This window comes from Fusarium tjaetaba (genome assembly GCF_013396195.1).
Source record: "Fusarium tjaetaba strain NRRL 66243 chromosome Unknown NRRL66243_c0000232, whole genome shotgun sequence".
In the NCBI taxonomy this organism is placed as follows: Eukaryota; Fungi; Ascomycota; class Sordariomycetes; order Hypocreales; family Nectriaceae; genus Fusarium; species Fusarium tjaetaba.
In genome coordinates this window covers 44442-58621 of record NW_023501428.1, presented here as the reverse complement: position 1 = coordinate 58621, position 14180 = coordinate 44442, and the positions used below count along the sequence as shown (strand labels likewise).

Sequence of the window (14180 nt, the reverse complement as noted above, 5' to 3'; positions counted from 1 at the left end):
TATTAGCTAATATATATACATTAATATATATATAGTAATCCTATTCTTTATATTAGCAGGTGTAGCTAAAATTAATAGTAAAGGTCTTAGTAACTTATTAATTACTTTAAGATACTTAAAATATAATCTTAGCCGCTCTTTAGATTTATATTAACTACTATCTATAAATATATACTATATATATAACTATTGCCTCTTATATCTCTAAAATAGTATAAATATAGATATATCCCTTACTATAGTAAATCCCTACTTAGAAAAAGAGGACCTAGGACCCTATAACCTACATAGATATTGTCTTTATATATACTTTATAGATAGTTAAACTGGATTCTGATTAGTTTAATGCTAAAGTAGATTATTACTAGCGCTAGGTAGGAGCTATTTATCTTACCGAGAATGAGTTTAAAGCGAGTTCCTAGGGCCAGGCTATTCGCGATAATGCTATCTACATAGATACGCCTTTTAATTAACACTTACTTCCACCTTCTCCATACCCTAAGGCCAATAGCACCAGCTTGCTTTAGGCCTGCAAGAGTCAGACTTCTGACAGACGGCCTCTATTTCGCGTGAGTGGCTAGCCGCTGGCTGTCAGATCATATGTTGAACCCCAGCTTTAGGCTTAGCTCGGACATTAACGAATTTAGCCGGATGAAGTTATCCCTGTGCTAGAACTATGAGTCATACCGCAATGGTTAAATGGCCATAAAGAACAACATAACTACAATTATGTATATGCCAAGCGACTAGGTATCATGGGACCAATCAGGCCATGTTTGACATGAGCTATTGAATCACCTCTGCGCCTTAATCTGGCTTAAGCTCAAGCTGATTTATCAGCACTCTCTTCTGCCTTCACCAGGGATTTAAACCTAATTTGGACTGCATGCATATGCAAGGAATCCGCCTAGCAAAGACCGAGGCATTAACTCCAATGATTCGCTACAGCTATTCGTTTAACAAAGACCGAGCTATTAGCTCCAATGGTTCGCCACAACTACAGGCTCCCCAAGCATTGTTACATGTTCAACATGATTTAATATTCCATTCCAGCAGTTTCCACGATCTTTTGTATGCATAGATCGTTAGCCCAATATGCGCGAGAGGAGGCATTCTACACCGCTGACTGTCATGGTATACTTGGACAAAGCCATCTTTCTCCATTCGGATGTAAGTCCCCTTTAACTCCGGTAGCTTATAGTGTAGAGTTGGAGAGACACAAGGCATCGCAGTTAGCTGTATTCAGTAGAAAGCTATAAGTAGAGGGAGAGGTCATGCCTTTTACATGATCTAAGACACTCTCAATTCATCAACCACTCCATCAATCATCCCTATCAACAGCTTTCCTAAGCACCTGTCACTTGACGCATCTTCCTAACCTTTTCCATGGATATGACACTGCCCCCAGAGCCCAAGACCGAACTCGGTCGTTACCGCATCCTGTCCAGCACGGCCGGAGTACGTGTTGCTCCCCTTGCGTTTGGCGCAATGTCCATTGGACAAGCCTGGGGATCAGAGCTGGGCTCTATGAATGAAGAGGACTCATTCAAACTGTTGGACGCATATGTGGACGCTGGTGGAAACTTCATTGATACCGCCAACAATTATCAAAATGAAGAGTCAGAGACATACATTGGCAAATGGATCGCAGCGCGAGGCAACCGTGACCTTTTGTTTCTGGCCACAAAATTCACCAACTGCTACCGTACACATGACCTCGGACAGGGAAAAACTGTCAACTACGGCGGAAACCATAAGAAATCTCTGAAGCTGTCTGTTGCCGACTCGCTTCGAAAGCTTCAGACAGATTATATCGATCTTCTCTATGTGCATTGGTGGGACTGGACCACCTCCATTGAAGAACTGATGGACTCTCTCCATATCCTCGTGGAACAGGGAAAGGTGCTCTACCTAGGTATCTCAGATACACCAGCTTGGGTTGTCTCTGCTGCCAACATCTACGCAAAGATGCACGGCAAGACCCCCTTCTCTGTTTACCAGGGCCGCTGGAATCTCATGGTTCGCGATCTAGAGCGAGATATCATCCCCATGGCTCGTCACTTCGGCATGGCCATTTGTCCTTTTGACGTCCTCGGCGGTGGCCAACTGCAGACTGCGAAGCAGCTTGAGGCACGTACGCGAACGGGCGACAAGGGCCGTGGCAACAATCAAAGTGAAGAGGCTCGCAAGGTTAGCGCAGCCTTGGAAAAGGTAGCAGCTGAGCACAACACCGAGAGTATCCAGCAAATTGCGTTGGCATATGTCAGGCAGAAAACAAGGAATGTGTTTCCCATCGTTGGTGGTCGCAAGGTCGAGCATCTACACGATAACATCAAGGCCTTGAGCATTCACTTGACGGATAAGCAGGTCAGCTATATTGAGAGTATTAAGGACTTTGATGCCGGCTTTCCTTTGAATTTCATTGGCGATGATCCTAAGGAGACAGGTGGACAGAAGCATATGATGGAGGTTCTCACTGGTGCAAAGATCGCCTGGTAGTAAGTAACTAAGCCTCCTTGTTATCGGCTATGCCATATTCAAGCTCTAGGTTATGACATGACCAACTGCAGCCCTTATGGCTTACTTCATGAGATAATCTATTAGAAATATATCTCTCAACTAGAGCCTTTGTCGCGATTCACGTCCCACCCGATGACTTAGTCTGGTATAGTTCATACTCATAGCTTGAAAATAAGAATGGTGCCACTCCCTTCAGATCGTTCTCAAAAAGGGGCATGCTGACGTAGTACTATAACATATTAGTCAGTATCAAATAGCGGCGGTGAAAAACATACCTCAAACGTGCCATTGGAGCTTAAGCTGCCTGTCTGGACTGTCCACTCCCACGCCAACGAGCCATCATGTGGACGAGGCTGCGCGAAGGTAGTAGTCATCAAAATATAACCATCCAAAGCTGCTTTCAGATATTTGTCACCCTTGGTATAACCCATGCGAACAGCTTTGAAAAGACTGGCAACAAAGATGTCAGTTCCTGAACTCTCAATGTAGTTGCCGGACTTATGCTCTAAACCAGGGTCCATAACGAGCCACCAGCCCTTAGTAGCCTTGTCTTGGGATGTCACGAGCGCGTCAGCTAGGGTTCTTAGATACTTTAACAGGCGCTTGCGACCTTTGTGCTTTTCAGGAAAGAAATCGAGAGTATCCACAAGCGCCATGATGTACCAGCCTACACCGCGACTCCAGACATGGGGTGCAGCTCCAGTTTTAGGATCAGCCCAGACTTGTGTCTTGCCGTGATCGAATCCATGAACAGGTAGACCATTGGTATGGTTGCTTGACCGCGTTCCTGCATCGATGAGGTCGAACTGCAGAGCGATGTCGTCCCACGCAGTGCTGTTGTTGGGTTCAAACTCGTGGGTCCAGCGAGCGTAGAAGACATCTAGCATGTAGAAGCCATCGAGCCACATCTGGTCGATATACGCCGGATATCGGTGGTAGAAGCCTCCATCAGGCGTGCGACCTGTGCGGTCAATCTGCTTGCGCATTTGCGTCGCCGCATTCCTGTAAACATCGTCTCCAGTGGCATTATACATATCCAAGAATGTATAGCCGATTCGGATATCATCGATCGAGTTGCTGTTATTATACATGAGAACAGTACCATCGTGCTCTGGGTATAGAAGGATATCTGCGCCACGCTTGACATAGTCAAAGTACTTCGTATCACCGGTTCGCTCAAGCGCCCGAAGGATTCCGGAGTAGTATGCTGAGACGGTGTAGGCAAGGGTGGGTTCGACTCCATGTTGCATTTGAGAATCGGCCATCCAAGTGAGATACCGTGGACGGCCTTGGAACTGGGTGTGTTTGAGCTTCTCGCCGGGCTGGAAAGTAAACCATCCTTGAGGAAGTGTTATGCCGGCAGCAAAAGCAGTACTGACTATAGAGCCAAGCGCGAGGAGAGAGAAAGAGCTCCACATGATTATTGGTAGAGCATGAAAAGAGATAAAAGCCGAGGTTTGTATGATACATCGATGCAAGACACCATGATGCGGATGCGTAGCTTAAATATTTTTCACTGCCATGAAAACGATGTTTACATACAGGCGTCACACAGGTCGCCGTTTTGAGTATCTGGCTTTTCCGAATTACAAAATGCTTGCACTGTTAGATCGTCTCATCAACATGCAGAACATTTTGCATGATAGCATAATGATATTATCGGACTGATATCTTCATAGGGGATTAGACAAAGCGGGGTAGAATTAAGCTTAATTGGATACGCTCAGATCTGCAAAACGACGAGACTTTTATGGTGGATAAATATTTTCCAGTTTCCAGCATGATTGCTTTGCAAGCAGCCAGGACGGAAAAGCATAAGCGGAGAAGCTACAGGACTGGACCTATGCCTCGGCTGTCCTTTGAGTGTTGATTCGTTATTATGTAGGGACATTGACTAATCCTTGAATTTGCCGGCGATTGCCTTGGCAAGCTAGCTCTTGTCTATATGAAGGTTATTCAGCTTGGAAAATGCTCATCTCACCAGGATTGACACGGGTCGCGATGAACTGTACTTTGAGAAAGCTATAACATATATTGTGCCTCTTTCTTTTGGTGTTTATTGCTTATATATATCTTTATTGTAGCTACTGTTAGACTTTGATAAGAGTGTTATTTTGAGTTGATAGTCCCCACAGCTGATGGCACACATCACGCGCCTCACACACGTACGCTTGGTACTGGCCCAAGGACCAGCCGGCTGATGGGAATTTTGTCAGCGGCCATCGCCACGACTGGGAGAACGTTGTAGTGCTCATAGATAACTATCAGTCTCCTGGATCTACCCTCTACGCCGATGCCGCGTCTGGCCATGGCGATTACAAGAAGACCAAGAACCCTCAACAAAGTAGCAATAATATCATGACTGAGTACTTCACTAGCTTTGGCAAGAACCATAAACTCCAGTTCGAGACTAGCCCCGGACGCACTTATTGGATCTATGACTGGGCTGCTATGACTCCCGCTGTTGGCAAGGGTTTGATCACCGGCCCGTCTGGCGATCCCAAGAAACCTTGGGGAAGCGCCAGTGTCCCTTTCATTGACGAAAACTTCGGCAACAATCTCAACAAGGCCTGGTCCTGAAAAGGCTAAAGTTCCATGAACTTCCTTATTCCTCATAAACATATACCTATGCAGGCAGTAGCAGCTACGAAGGCGGTGGATAATGAGACGAGATGGAAGAGTCAGGAGGAACGCAATATTCTGAAGGGGAAATACAAAATGTAGAAAATGGTGCAATAAAGCATTTAGGTGCAAAGGAGGAGAGTGAGAGAGGATAGACAATATACAGCGATGGCTTGTTTCTTTGCATACCTGCCAGGACATCATTATTTGAGTGCGATCTACCTGCTTTGCAATAACAAACCGGTAAATTTTTATGTCTTTGATAAAACAGCGTAGTAGCCTATATAGATCTCACTCTAACTAAGTTACATGAGGCTGAGAGGGTGAGCTGTTTCTAGCAGTTGTGCCTGATTCTTTATCTCCTGCCAGTTTGACGTCCACCTGCTTTGTCATAAGATGATCAACATCAGCATTGAAAGCCACAAGTACAAGAGCAACAGCGGCAAAGGAGATACTGGTGAGAAATGTTACACGTAAGGCAGACGCGAAAGCAGACTTGATACCCTTGACTGCGATGGCGAGAATGTTTGGAGGGACACCTTGAAGTGCAGGGTTCTTGAGATTGCCACTTAGAAGGGCCTGCAGAATACCGGGAATTGTCTTTGGATCAATACCAGCCATGGCAAGGGGCATACCCGCCTTAGAGGGGAGGTTGGAGCTGAAGCGTGAAGATAGAACCGATGAGTAGACTACAAGTCCTATAGCCCCTCCCATGGAACGACAAGTGATTGCGACTCCCGTTGCAGTGCCGATATAATCATGTGGTACGTCCAGCTGGATCATAGTAACTGCTGCAACCGTGATGGACGTTACACAGAACCCAATCAATGCCACGAGTACTGTCGACGCAACATGGGAACCTGGGGTGACAATAGCTTGGGCCCCCAAACAGGTCGTGAGAACCGCGAGGTTTCCAGTAAGTACCCAGCGTGCGTGTCTGAACTTGGTTATAAAGTACCCTACAATCGGGCCAGCGAGACAGCCAGCGGCACCAAATGCAGATGTGTACCATCCGACTGCCATAGTGTCGCCAGTGTAGAGCATGGCAACTTGTTGAGGCCAAAGCGTGGATGTCGAGTAGTAAGCCATACCAAAAAAGCCAGCGGCTTGAATGAGGATAGCACTGCCTCGAAGGGAAGTAAAGAACTCCCTGGGGAAAAAGCTTTCCCTTACTTTAGTATATCTCTCCCACACAAGCAAAGCCACTAATAAAAGACCTCCCACGATCATCAATGTGATGACTGTAGTAGACTTCCAAGGAAACTCTTTGCCTCCAGTTAACAAGCCGGTACCAAGTACGGTAATGCCGGCGATGAAAAGGAAGTTTCCGAACCAATCGAGACCGAGGAACCGCTGAATCTCTGTCTTGCCTTCGACTTGCTGATACTGATGAACTGGCTTATAGAACAGTATTGTGAGGGCGCAGGCGGCCAGATCGAGGGCGAAGGTCAGCCAAAAGGTACCACGCCAAGATCCATCCCTGACAATGCTAAATGCAATCACAGGTCCGAACACAGAGGCAGGGAACGCCGATGCCTGAAAAATACCCATGGCCAAGAACCTCGACCTTCTGGGCACCATCTCGGAGAGGCACGTCAGTGCTAACTCTTGTATCGCATTGCCCACGCCAATGAAGGAACTTCCGATAATAACAGTCCGGACCTCATGCGCAGTCGCAGCCACCACGCATCCAATGGCACCAATGATGTTGCCTACAATAAGAAAATTGCGGCGGCCATAGACATCACTGAGACGTCCGAAGGAGGGACAAAGAACGGCAGTGCAGAAGAGTTGAGCGTAGGTCATCCATGTGTAGCTTGTGCTAGGACCAATATCCGCGTTGATTTCTGACATGATGGTTGAGGTCATGGAGGTCGAAAACAGTGTCGACATATAGCCGAGTTGGAACGACGCCATTGCTAACCACAGCTGCCAAGTCATGTTGAAGTCGACATCTTCGGGTTCCTGGTAGGAGGGACCGCGAGATATGGCTTTTTCAACTTGCTCAACGGTTGTGCCATTGTTCAGTGGCTTAGGTGAAGACGACTTCATGTTCTTTTGGTATTTCTGAAAGAAGTTTATTAAAGGGCAATCAAGAAATAGCTCTGAAGAATAAGGTTCAGATTTTCAGAGAATTCTAGCTGCCTTATATACAAACTTCTGTGTCTCTCAATACATTACACCAACAACGCTTCTGCCTTAGTAGCACATCTAGCCGGTGCCGTCCAAAATGGGAAAATGAGGGGTTACTGACAGCTAAGCACAATCGTTCAGTGAATTTAGCTCAAGACTACTACAGGCTTTACACCATTCTCTATTGTAATCGTGTCACTAAAGGTTAGACTTAGGATGAGATATGCAAACCTGTGAGGATGCGCCCCAGGTCTCCCCTCCCTTTCAGTTCAGTCATTTATTCTCATCCAATAAATTGACTAGTCTTAACTTACGCCAATCCCTTCTGAGCTAACGGTAGTGGATGTTAGTGTGTTAGACAATTCTAACAATCCTTTCCGAATCCCGCGGAATTTCCATCTTTGTCAACTAACCGAGGGTTTAAAGTCTATAGTGTATAGACTGATCCGGAGTCAGTAAATAGAAGAAAGCCACATCAGCTGAAATTGAGGTCTGATCTCACTATCGCCTTGCAGTAATTGGATAGAACACACGACTGAATAACGTTAGCCGAGGGTAAAATATGGCAAGATAACAATTATTAGACCTCGGGTTAATTGGAACACAGCATTCTGGAGAACCCTGCCGTTGCCCACTTTCCCCGGATTTGCCATCTGCAGCTAAGACTTTTAGCTAAAGTTTATCACGAGTCTATTGTATCTTAGCCATTTTTCTTAGCCGGAAGCTCCGGGATCAGTCCAGGCGCCCAAGCGTTCTGACTCTGGGGTAGACGTATGGCGCTTAGAAAGGCTGTTGATGATAATCTTGTTTGCAAAAGTGATGTTGTTCTTATCTCATATTGCCACTCCGTCGAGACAACAGCTCACCTACTCGCCATACTTCAAACAGTATAAGACTCTCTACAGCTTTCTCAATATGTCCTTTGGAACGGCGTCAGAGGTCTGATATATCCAGGGTCTTTTTTACCGTCTCCCAGGTGATATGTCTAAGCGCCAAACCTAAGGTGCCGACCTCGTACCCGCTACATGGTATAGCCAAGGCGCGCGCTGCAAGGTCTAAACTTAACTGCGGATGTAGCAGTAGTTAATGTAAATGAGAACATTCCATTCCAAGCGTTGTTTGAGGGGCTATTTAAACCCTCCCTCCGCTCGCTCTAGGAACTTGCCCGAACTGTACATCCCATTATCTGATGTTTTGGGAGTATCTGCGGGCATCGTCGAGCTCGTCATTTATGCCCAAGTTAGAGAAGATGCAGAAGAAGAAACAGGGCACTAGGCTGTTATGTAACAAGGCATCTCCCTAGTAATCTCGTTTGATTCATTCTCATGCTTTACAGGACATAATTCTCAAAACCACTAGTCCCTTTCATGACCAGAAAGTCAGAATTCTCTGACATCCTGGCTCAAATTCCTTATCGCCAGTTGTGGCTAGCTATCCAGAATCTAAGTAGGGCACTGTGATCAGAATGCACCCCGGTCTAGACCCTGTAAGGCTCAACAACCCCGGATCACCGGACCGCCGGAACCCCAGGATCTTGGGATGACGATTGAGCATCCTACTCTACCCCCAAGCATGATACATTATAGCTGTAGGCCCGCACTCGCACTACAAGAGGGCCATGGCTTGAGCTGCTAGCTTGGTGCTACTAACGGTGGAGCTATTGCGGTTGTCATCTTTTTCTGACCACACCTACAAGCTCGGATCGCGCGGGGAAAACGTATATTTCCCACTAACGTAGTTTGTAAGCTTGTATTTGTTCGCAACTGAACATTTACTTCAATAATCGACTCTAAACTATTGCTCATTTTATCCAATGATCAGACACCACCGTGGATACCCAAGCAACCTTAGTTTGTCGAGATCTACCGGTATCATGACTGACTTCCACCCCTCGCACCCCAACCCAGGGTTCGGGAACCTGTCTTTGATGGATATTATCACAGCCGCTGGGGCAATCGGGAGGATGTCTATCGAAGTCTTCTTCTTCATTCTCGGCAGCGTGTTCAAGAACAACAAGAATGGGGACCAGAAGAACAACCTGCGTTTCTTTATCCAACGCAGGTATGTAGAAATAATATTGGCACCTTGTTCTCCTTCATCCAAAAAGAAGTAGTGCAACCCGAAAGGTATACACGCGTCGTTGTGGAGCAAAACTTACTTAGATCTCAATAGACTCTTGACCTATCTACCCATTTCCGTCCTGCGGCGTCCATCAAAGAGTCTAGACAAAGCGCTGAGTTCCAAGAGGTATGCTGGCCTCCGCCACTCTTTCATCGAGGGGGTAAGGCGTGAGGACTTTAGTGCGATATGGTTCTGCAATCCTAAGTTAGGTGACACCTCCAGCCCTTTCACCGTCGCCGATATGGTAATATTATTTGCCCATGGCGGTGGGTACGTCGTGGGACAGCCAGAGATGTATACATCACTGCTTATGCGCGTCGCTGAGGGTATCGAGTCTTCAGGTCGGACCATCGCCATCTGCGCTCTTGACTACGCGCTCGCGCCGGAATATGTTTTCCCACGGCAGCTGGAACAGATGACGGCTTGCTGGGACTATATAACAACAGAGCTAGGCATTCCCTTGTCAAAGATAGCCCTCATAGGGGACTCGGCTGGAGGATCATTGTGCCTTTCTCTCCTGGCGCACATGGAAAGCCCAGCACCTGGTGTACCTAGAGCCAAGATTTCTGGTAGCCCAGGCATGGGGGTGTACCTCATCAGCCCTTGGGTCAGCCTACTTAGCGAAAAGGGGTACCCTGACAAAGAGGACACCGATGTGCTTGATGCAAGAGCCTTACGTAAGTGGGCCGCCATGGTGACCTCAGGAGTGGACGTTAGCGTGATGCAGAAGTATCTGGAGTTTGCCAATAGCCGTGATGACCTGAGGAAAATCCTTCCCAGCCGCACATGGGTATCTTCAGGATCGGATGAAGTCTTCCTCCATAACATCTCGGCGTTTGTGAATACCGCTAGGGCCAGCGGATGTCGAGTAGACTTTGAGGTGAAGGATGGTCAAGCACATGACTGGCAGTTGATGGAGACTTTGGACCACGAGGACGAATTCCTGTCCCAGGAATATCCTGTGCTTGGCGCCGATTCAATGACCGGTGCTGCATCTATTGCAAAGGCTCTGATGGTTGGTTACAATTGGAAGGGATAGTGTTGAATGTACTAGATTTGGCGAAAGGCGATGATTACTGTGGCTGGTTAGAAAATAGATCAATGGCTGACATAACCTTTGATCAGCGATGCATTGCAACCATGTCATGATGAACAAGCTAAATTAACCCTTACTTAGTAAGTTTTGTCCGTTGATAATCATCATCAGTCGACTATTAGGGGGTCAATCCGTTACAAAAACAAATTCCTCCCTCACAATGATTAACTAGATATCAACTAGGTAGAAGGTTAAGCGTAATCTTCCTATTAGTTATTTAACATCACTTCGGATTTATTGGTCATCGTGAAAGCTTCTGGGTAAAAGCTTAGGTATATTGAGGAAAGAACTATAGTGTTGCCATTCATCACTTGGGTTCGCAGCCTAAATCTTAACCTTGTAGGCGGCATTTATCCAATAGCTAACATCACTTCCACATGTTAAAAACAGTTCTGCCAGTTACCTTTCCTCCTATAAGGTCCTTGACGCCTTCGTTGATCTCATCAACGTGTCTGGTCTGTTCTCACGTCAGTCTGACTTCCGTGCCGATACAATCTTTAAAGAAGCGAAAATGACGCCTTACAAGGATAAGAGGTTTAATGTTGTGAGACGCGGCCATGGACAAGGACTCAGCTAATTCCTGGCGCGTTCCCTGATTCGTGGCGATGATACTGAGCTCTCGCAATACCATTTCGGTGACATTGCAAGGGAACAGCTCATGGGGAGCACCAACAGCGATGATGGCGCCTCGAACTTGAGTGATTCCCATGCCGAACTGATACGCCCTGATAGACCCGCTGACAACAAGAGTCGACTGTGCCAGCTCGATGGTCTCCATGGGCGTGGTAAGAGAGTTGAAGACAGCATCAGCACCTGAATGACTGGCTAGGTCAAGCTTATCTTGCGTGACGTCATACGCATGTACACGGAACCCCATGCATGGCCTTTGCATACATAATCGCGAGATGGCCAACTCCACCAGAGCCAACAATATTGACTAGAGAGCCTGGGAGTTGCCGTTTTGCCGCTTTTTTAATCGCCCCATAAGCCGTCACTCCTGCGCAAAACAATGGCGCAGCTATCTCGTCCGATAGCTCCTCTGGGACCTTGACAGTAGACAGTGGATCTGCCAGGCAGTACTGAGAGAAGCCACCATAGGTGCCATTGAAGCCAACGGATTCTTTAAGTTTGCAGTAACGATGGTTGTCCAATTCAAGATGGTACTATAATACATACAGATCCAAGCGCGAGGGCCACATCAAGTCAATGCACCCCAAGTTCACTTCGGTGTTATACTCGTCGATGGCGTGAGGTATGCTAGCACTCTCTCTCTTCATCTCGTCACAAATTGTTGTTCCACCCTTCGACTTGCACACCAGCGGCTCTCTCATTTATAATCATGTCTGTCAGTCAAGTGCTAGATATCGATACAATGATGGAGCATATTTGATGATATCTGATTGACCGTTGCCTCCCTATGGTAAGCCAGGAACCTTCAAATCGGTCCCCGTTCCAAGAAGCGAGTTGGCATATCAACTTCCCGAGCACCTGGTTATTCCGCGATGATCAGCAATTGGTCAAGATACAGAGAATGTTAGCCTCAGAGGCGACTCACGTAGGAATTCTCCAAAGCTCTTGGCCAGCCCGTCCAAGCGAGGGGAACAGCTGATACCTCCCTCGAGGACGCCCATGACGAGGAAATGCACACAACGAATATTGGAAATGTCAAAACGCTCAACTTCCCACTTCTCACTGTAATCATACCCCAGAAGTTGTTTTACCCTCTGAATGGACAAGAAACTTCGGAGCCAGTCATACTCATCATCCTCTGTCACCCAGAAGCCTACATTGGCGTTGGATCCCTTGTCGCCAGATCGAGCATGAACTCTCATACCAAGCGGTGCACGTGCGGTGTCGCCGTAGCGGGATATATCGAGTTCCTGATGCGCATCGTAGGTGATCTGACCCGAGAACGGCTTTGTCTTCTGTGGGGGTGAGACATACTGGCTGTCCTCGCCCACGGTTACTCGCAGCTTCGTATCAGCATAAGGCACGAGGAACGGCTCGTAGACGACATAAGGACGGGGGGCCATCTATCCAATAGGGTAAAAAGGGATCAAGTTAGTCTAGGTCTTATAAAGAGCCTCTTAGATATGATGTGCGCAGGGAACTCGTACATACCATGCGAAAGTCCATGCAGGCATGCTGCCCACAGTATCCTCCAAGACCATAACCTCCGACCGCAACAGGTAGTGTAGCTAAGGTCTCCTTGATGTCTGCCTGGGCGAAAAGCCGAAACATGCACGTTGCGAGCGCTTGTGAGGGAGCGTCATGTCCTGGTGTTCCATACGCGAAGGACAGCATAGTCAGCCCGATTGGGAATGACTTCTTCAAGGCAGTTCCGAAAGTCTTGCAACTTCTCTTCCACATCTAAACCGACGGCGAAAAGGTAATACTCAATCTGAAAGCCGCCAGTGGTACAGATAGCCAGCTTGGTAGTTGGCGGAGGAGCCTGGCCAGTCAGCCCTGATACCGAAACCCTATTCTTACTCTTGTCCAAGACCTCAACGTTGCGGATGTCAGCGACTACATCGGGGTTGAGATAGAATGGCCCCTGGATCTCGTAGACAAGTTGAGCTGTGATGGTGTCTTTGCTAACTAGTCCGCGGGCCCCTTCTTGTAGGGCAACCTCGAATGAACCGTCGGACGAGACCTCGGCGATAGGAAATCCTTGGTTCCAGTTTTTGGGGATTGACTTGAACCCGGAAAAGTTGCCACCGGTAGCATAGCAGCCGCATTCAGTACAGTCTAGGAGCAAATGATCCTGTCAGTCTTGTCCATCTATTTCCTGGTTGTTCAGGCAGGCAGGCAGGCAGGCAGGCGGTTCCGCCAGGTGGACTTATGATTTGCGACTTACGACCAGCGATCAAGGCCCCAGCCAGTTTGTCATACTCGTCTTCTTTCCAGCCGTGCCACCATGCTGCAGCGCCTAAGTTGTTCAAGTCAACATACGAAGCGGCATAGAAGACATGTTTGTCTCTGTAGGCTTACCCATCACTGGACTTGCGTCACAGCAACGCCCCGATATAATGATGTCGGCACCGGCGTGCAGGGCAGCCAAAATTCCAGACATGCCCACATAAGCGTTGGCACTGAGAACCGGCTTGTCGATATGAGACAGGTCGCGTCCCTTCACGTCCAGATGCGGCGCATAGCCAGGCTTCTTAAGAGTATCCAGAATATCCATGACATTGTCACCTTCGACACACGCGACTTTCAGACTCGTAATTCCATACGACTGGAGAAGTTCCTGGCATTTCTGTGCGAGTCCCTTGGGGTTCAGTGCACCGCCATCGTGGATGACCTTGATGCCCTTATCGGCGATGATGTGGGCAGTCTCACGGTCGAGTTGCCGCAGAAAATTGCCATCGTAGCCCATGGCTGGATCGTTCTGCTTCTCCAGCGCCAGCCAAGCTAATATGTATCAGAAATTCATACTCGCCTGACATGCCAGGATGCGTGAGCTCACCTACATTGACCTCGGCAAGGTAATCCCCAGTTACGACGTCCACAGGTCCCTCCCTCACAATGCGGTAAAGTGCTCCGGGCCCATCGCCGGTTGCACCGCTAATGTTTGCAATTCTTACTGGACGCTTCGTAGCAGCCATTCTGGGCAGATCTGGTTGGCGCAGTTGGTGTCGCGGATGTATGGTACTGTGTATTTTCTTTTCTTGAGACCCGTCTCAGC

At 47.7% G+C, this 14180-nt stretch overlaps 6 protein-coding genes across 6 annotated transcripts; 3 read left to right on the top strand and 3 right to left on the bottom strand.

Annotated features, from left to right (window-relative positions):
* Positions 1-1392: 1392 nt before the first annotated feature.
* Positions 1393-2499, top strand: FTJAE_10094 (aryl-alcohol dehydrogenase AAD14; the record flags this gene model as incomplete). Its single annotated transcript, XM_037342901.1, has 1 exon — positions 1393-2499. One exon carries the CDS (start codon positions 1393-1395, stop codon positions 2497-2499), a length of 1107 nt encoding a protein of 368 aa, XP_037202868.1.
* A 139-nt stretch (positions 2500-2638) lies between these two features.
* On the bottom strand, positions 2639-3938 carry FTJAE_10093 (cell wall glycosyl hydrolase; the record flags this gene model as incomplete). Its single annotated transcript, XM_037342900.1, has 2 exons — positions 2639-2749; positions 2796-3938. 2 exons carry the CDS (start codon positions 3936-3938, stop codon positions 2639-2641), a joined length of 1254 nt encoding a protein of 417 aa, XP_037202867.1.
* Positions 3939-4658: 720 nt separating this feature from the next.
* Positions 4659-5100, top strand: FTJAE_10092 (NPP1 domain protein; the record flags this gene model as incomplete). The annotated part of the gene is made up of 2 exons (XM_037342899.1): positions 4659-4685; positions 4789-5100. The coding sequence occupies 2 exons, from the start codon at positions 4659-4661 to the stop codon at positions 5098-5100; spliced, it is 339 nt and encodes a 112-aa protein (XP_037202866.1).
* A 342-nt stretch (positions 5101-5442) lies between these two features.
* FTJAE_10091 (trichothecene efflux pump) lies at positions 5443-7194 on the bottom strand (the record flags this gene model as incomplete). Its single annotated transcript, XM_037342898.1, has 1 exon — positions 5443-7194. The coding sequence occupies one exon, from the start codon at positions 7192-7194 to the stop codon at positions 5443-5445; it is 1752 nt and encodes a 583-aa protein (XP_037202865.1).
* Positions 7195-9148: 1954 nt separating this feature from the next.
* Positions 9149-10435, top strand: FTJAE_10090 (alpha beta-hydrolase; the record flags this gene model as incomplete). The annotated part of the gene is made up of 2 exons (XM_037342897.1): positions 9149-9336; positions 9448-10435. 2 exons carry the CDS (start codon positions 9149-9151, stop codon positions 10433-10435), a joined length of 1176 nt encoding a protein of 391 aa, XP_037202864.1.
* Positions 10436-10859: 424 nt separating this feature from the next.
* FTJAE_10089 (duf1446 domain protein) lies at positions 10860-14100 on the bottom strand (the record flags this gene model as incomplete). The annotated part of the gene is made up of 9 exons (XM_037342895.1): positions 10860-10949; positions 11016-11313; positions 11387-11612; positions 12048-12525; positions 12614-12712; positions 12783-13240; positions 13350-13421; positions 13484-13906; positions 13962-14100. The coding sequence occupies 9 exons, from the start codon at positions 14098-14100 to the stop codon at positions 10860-10862; spliced, it is 2283 nt and encodes a 760-aa protein (XP_037202863.1).
* Between the last annotated feature and the right edge of the window lie 80 nt (positions 14101-14180).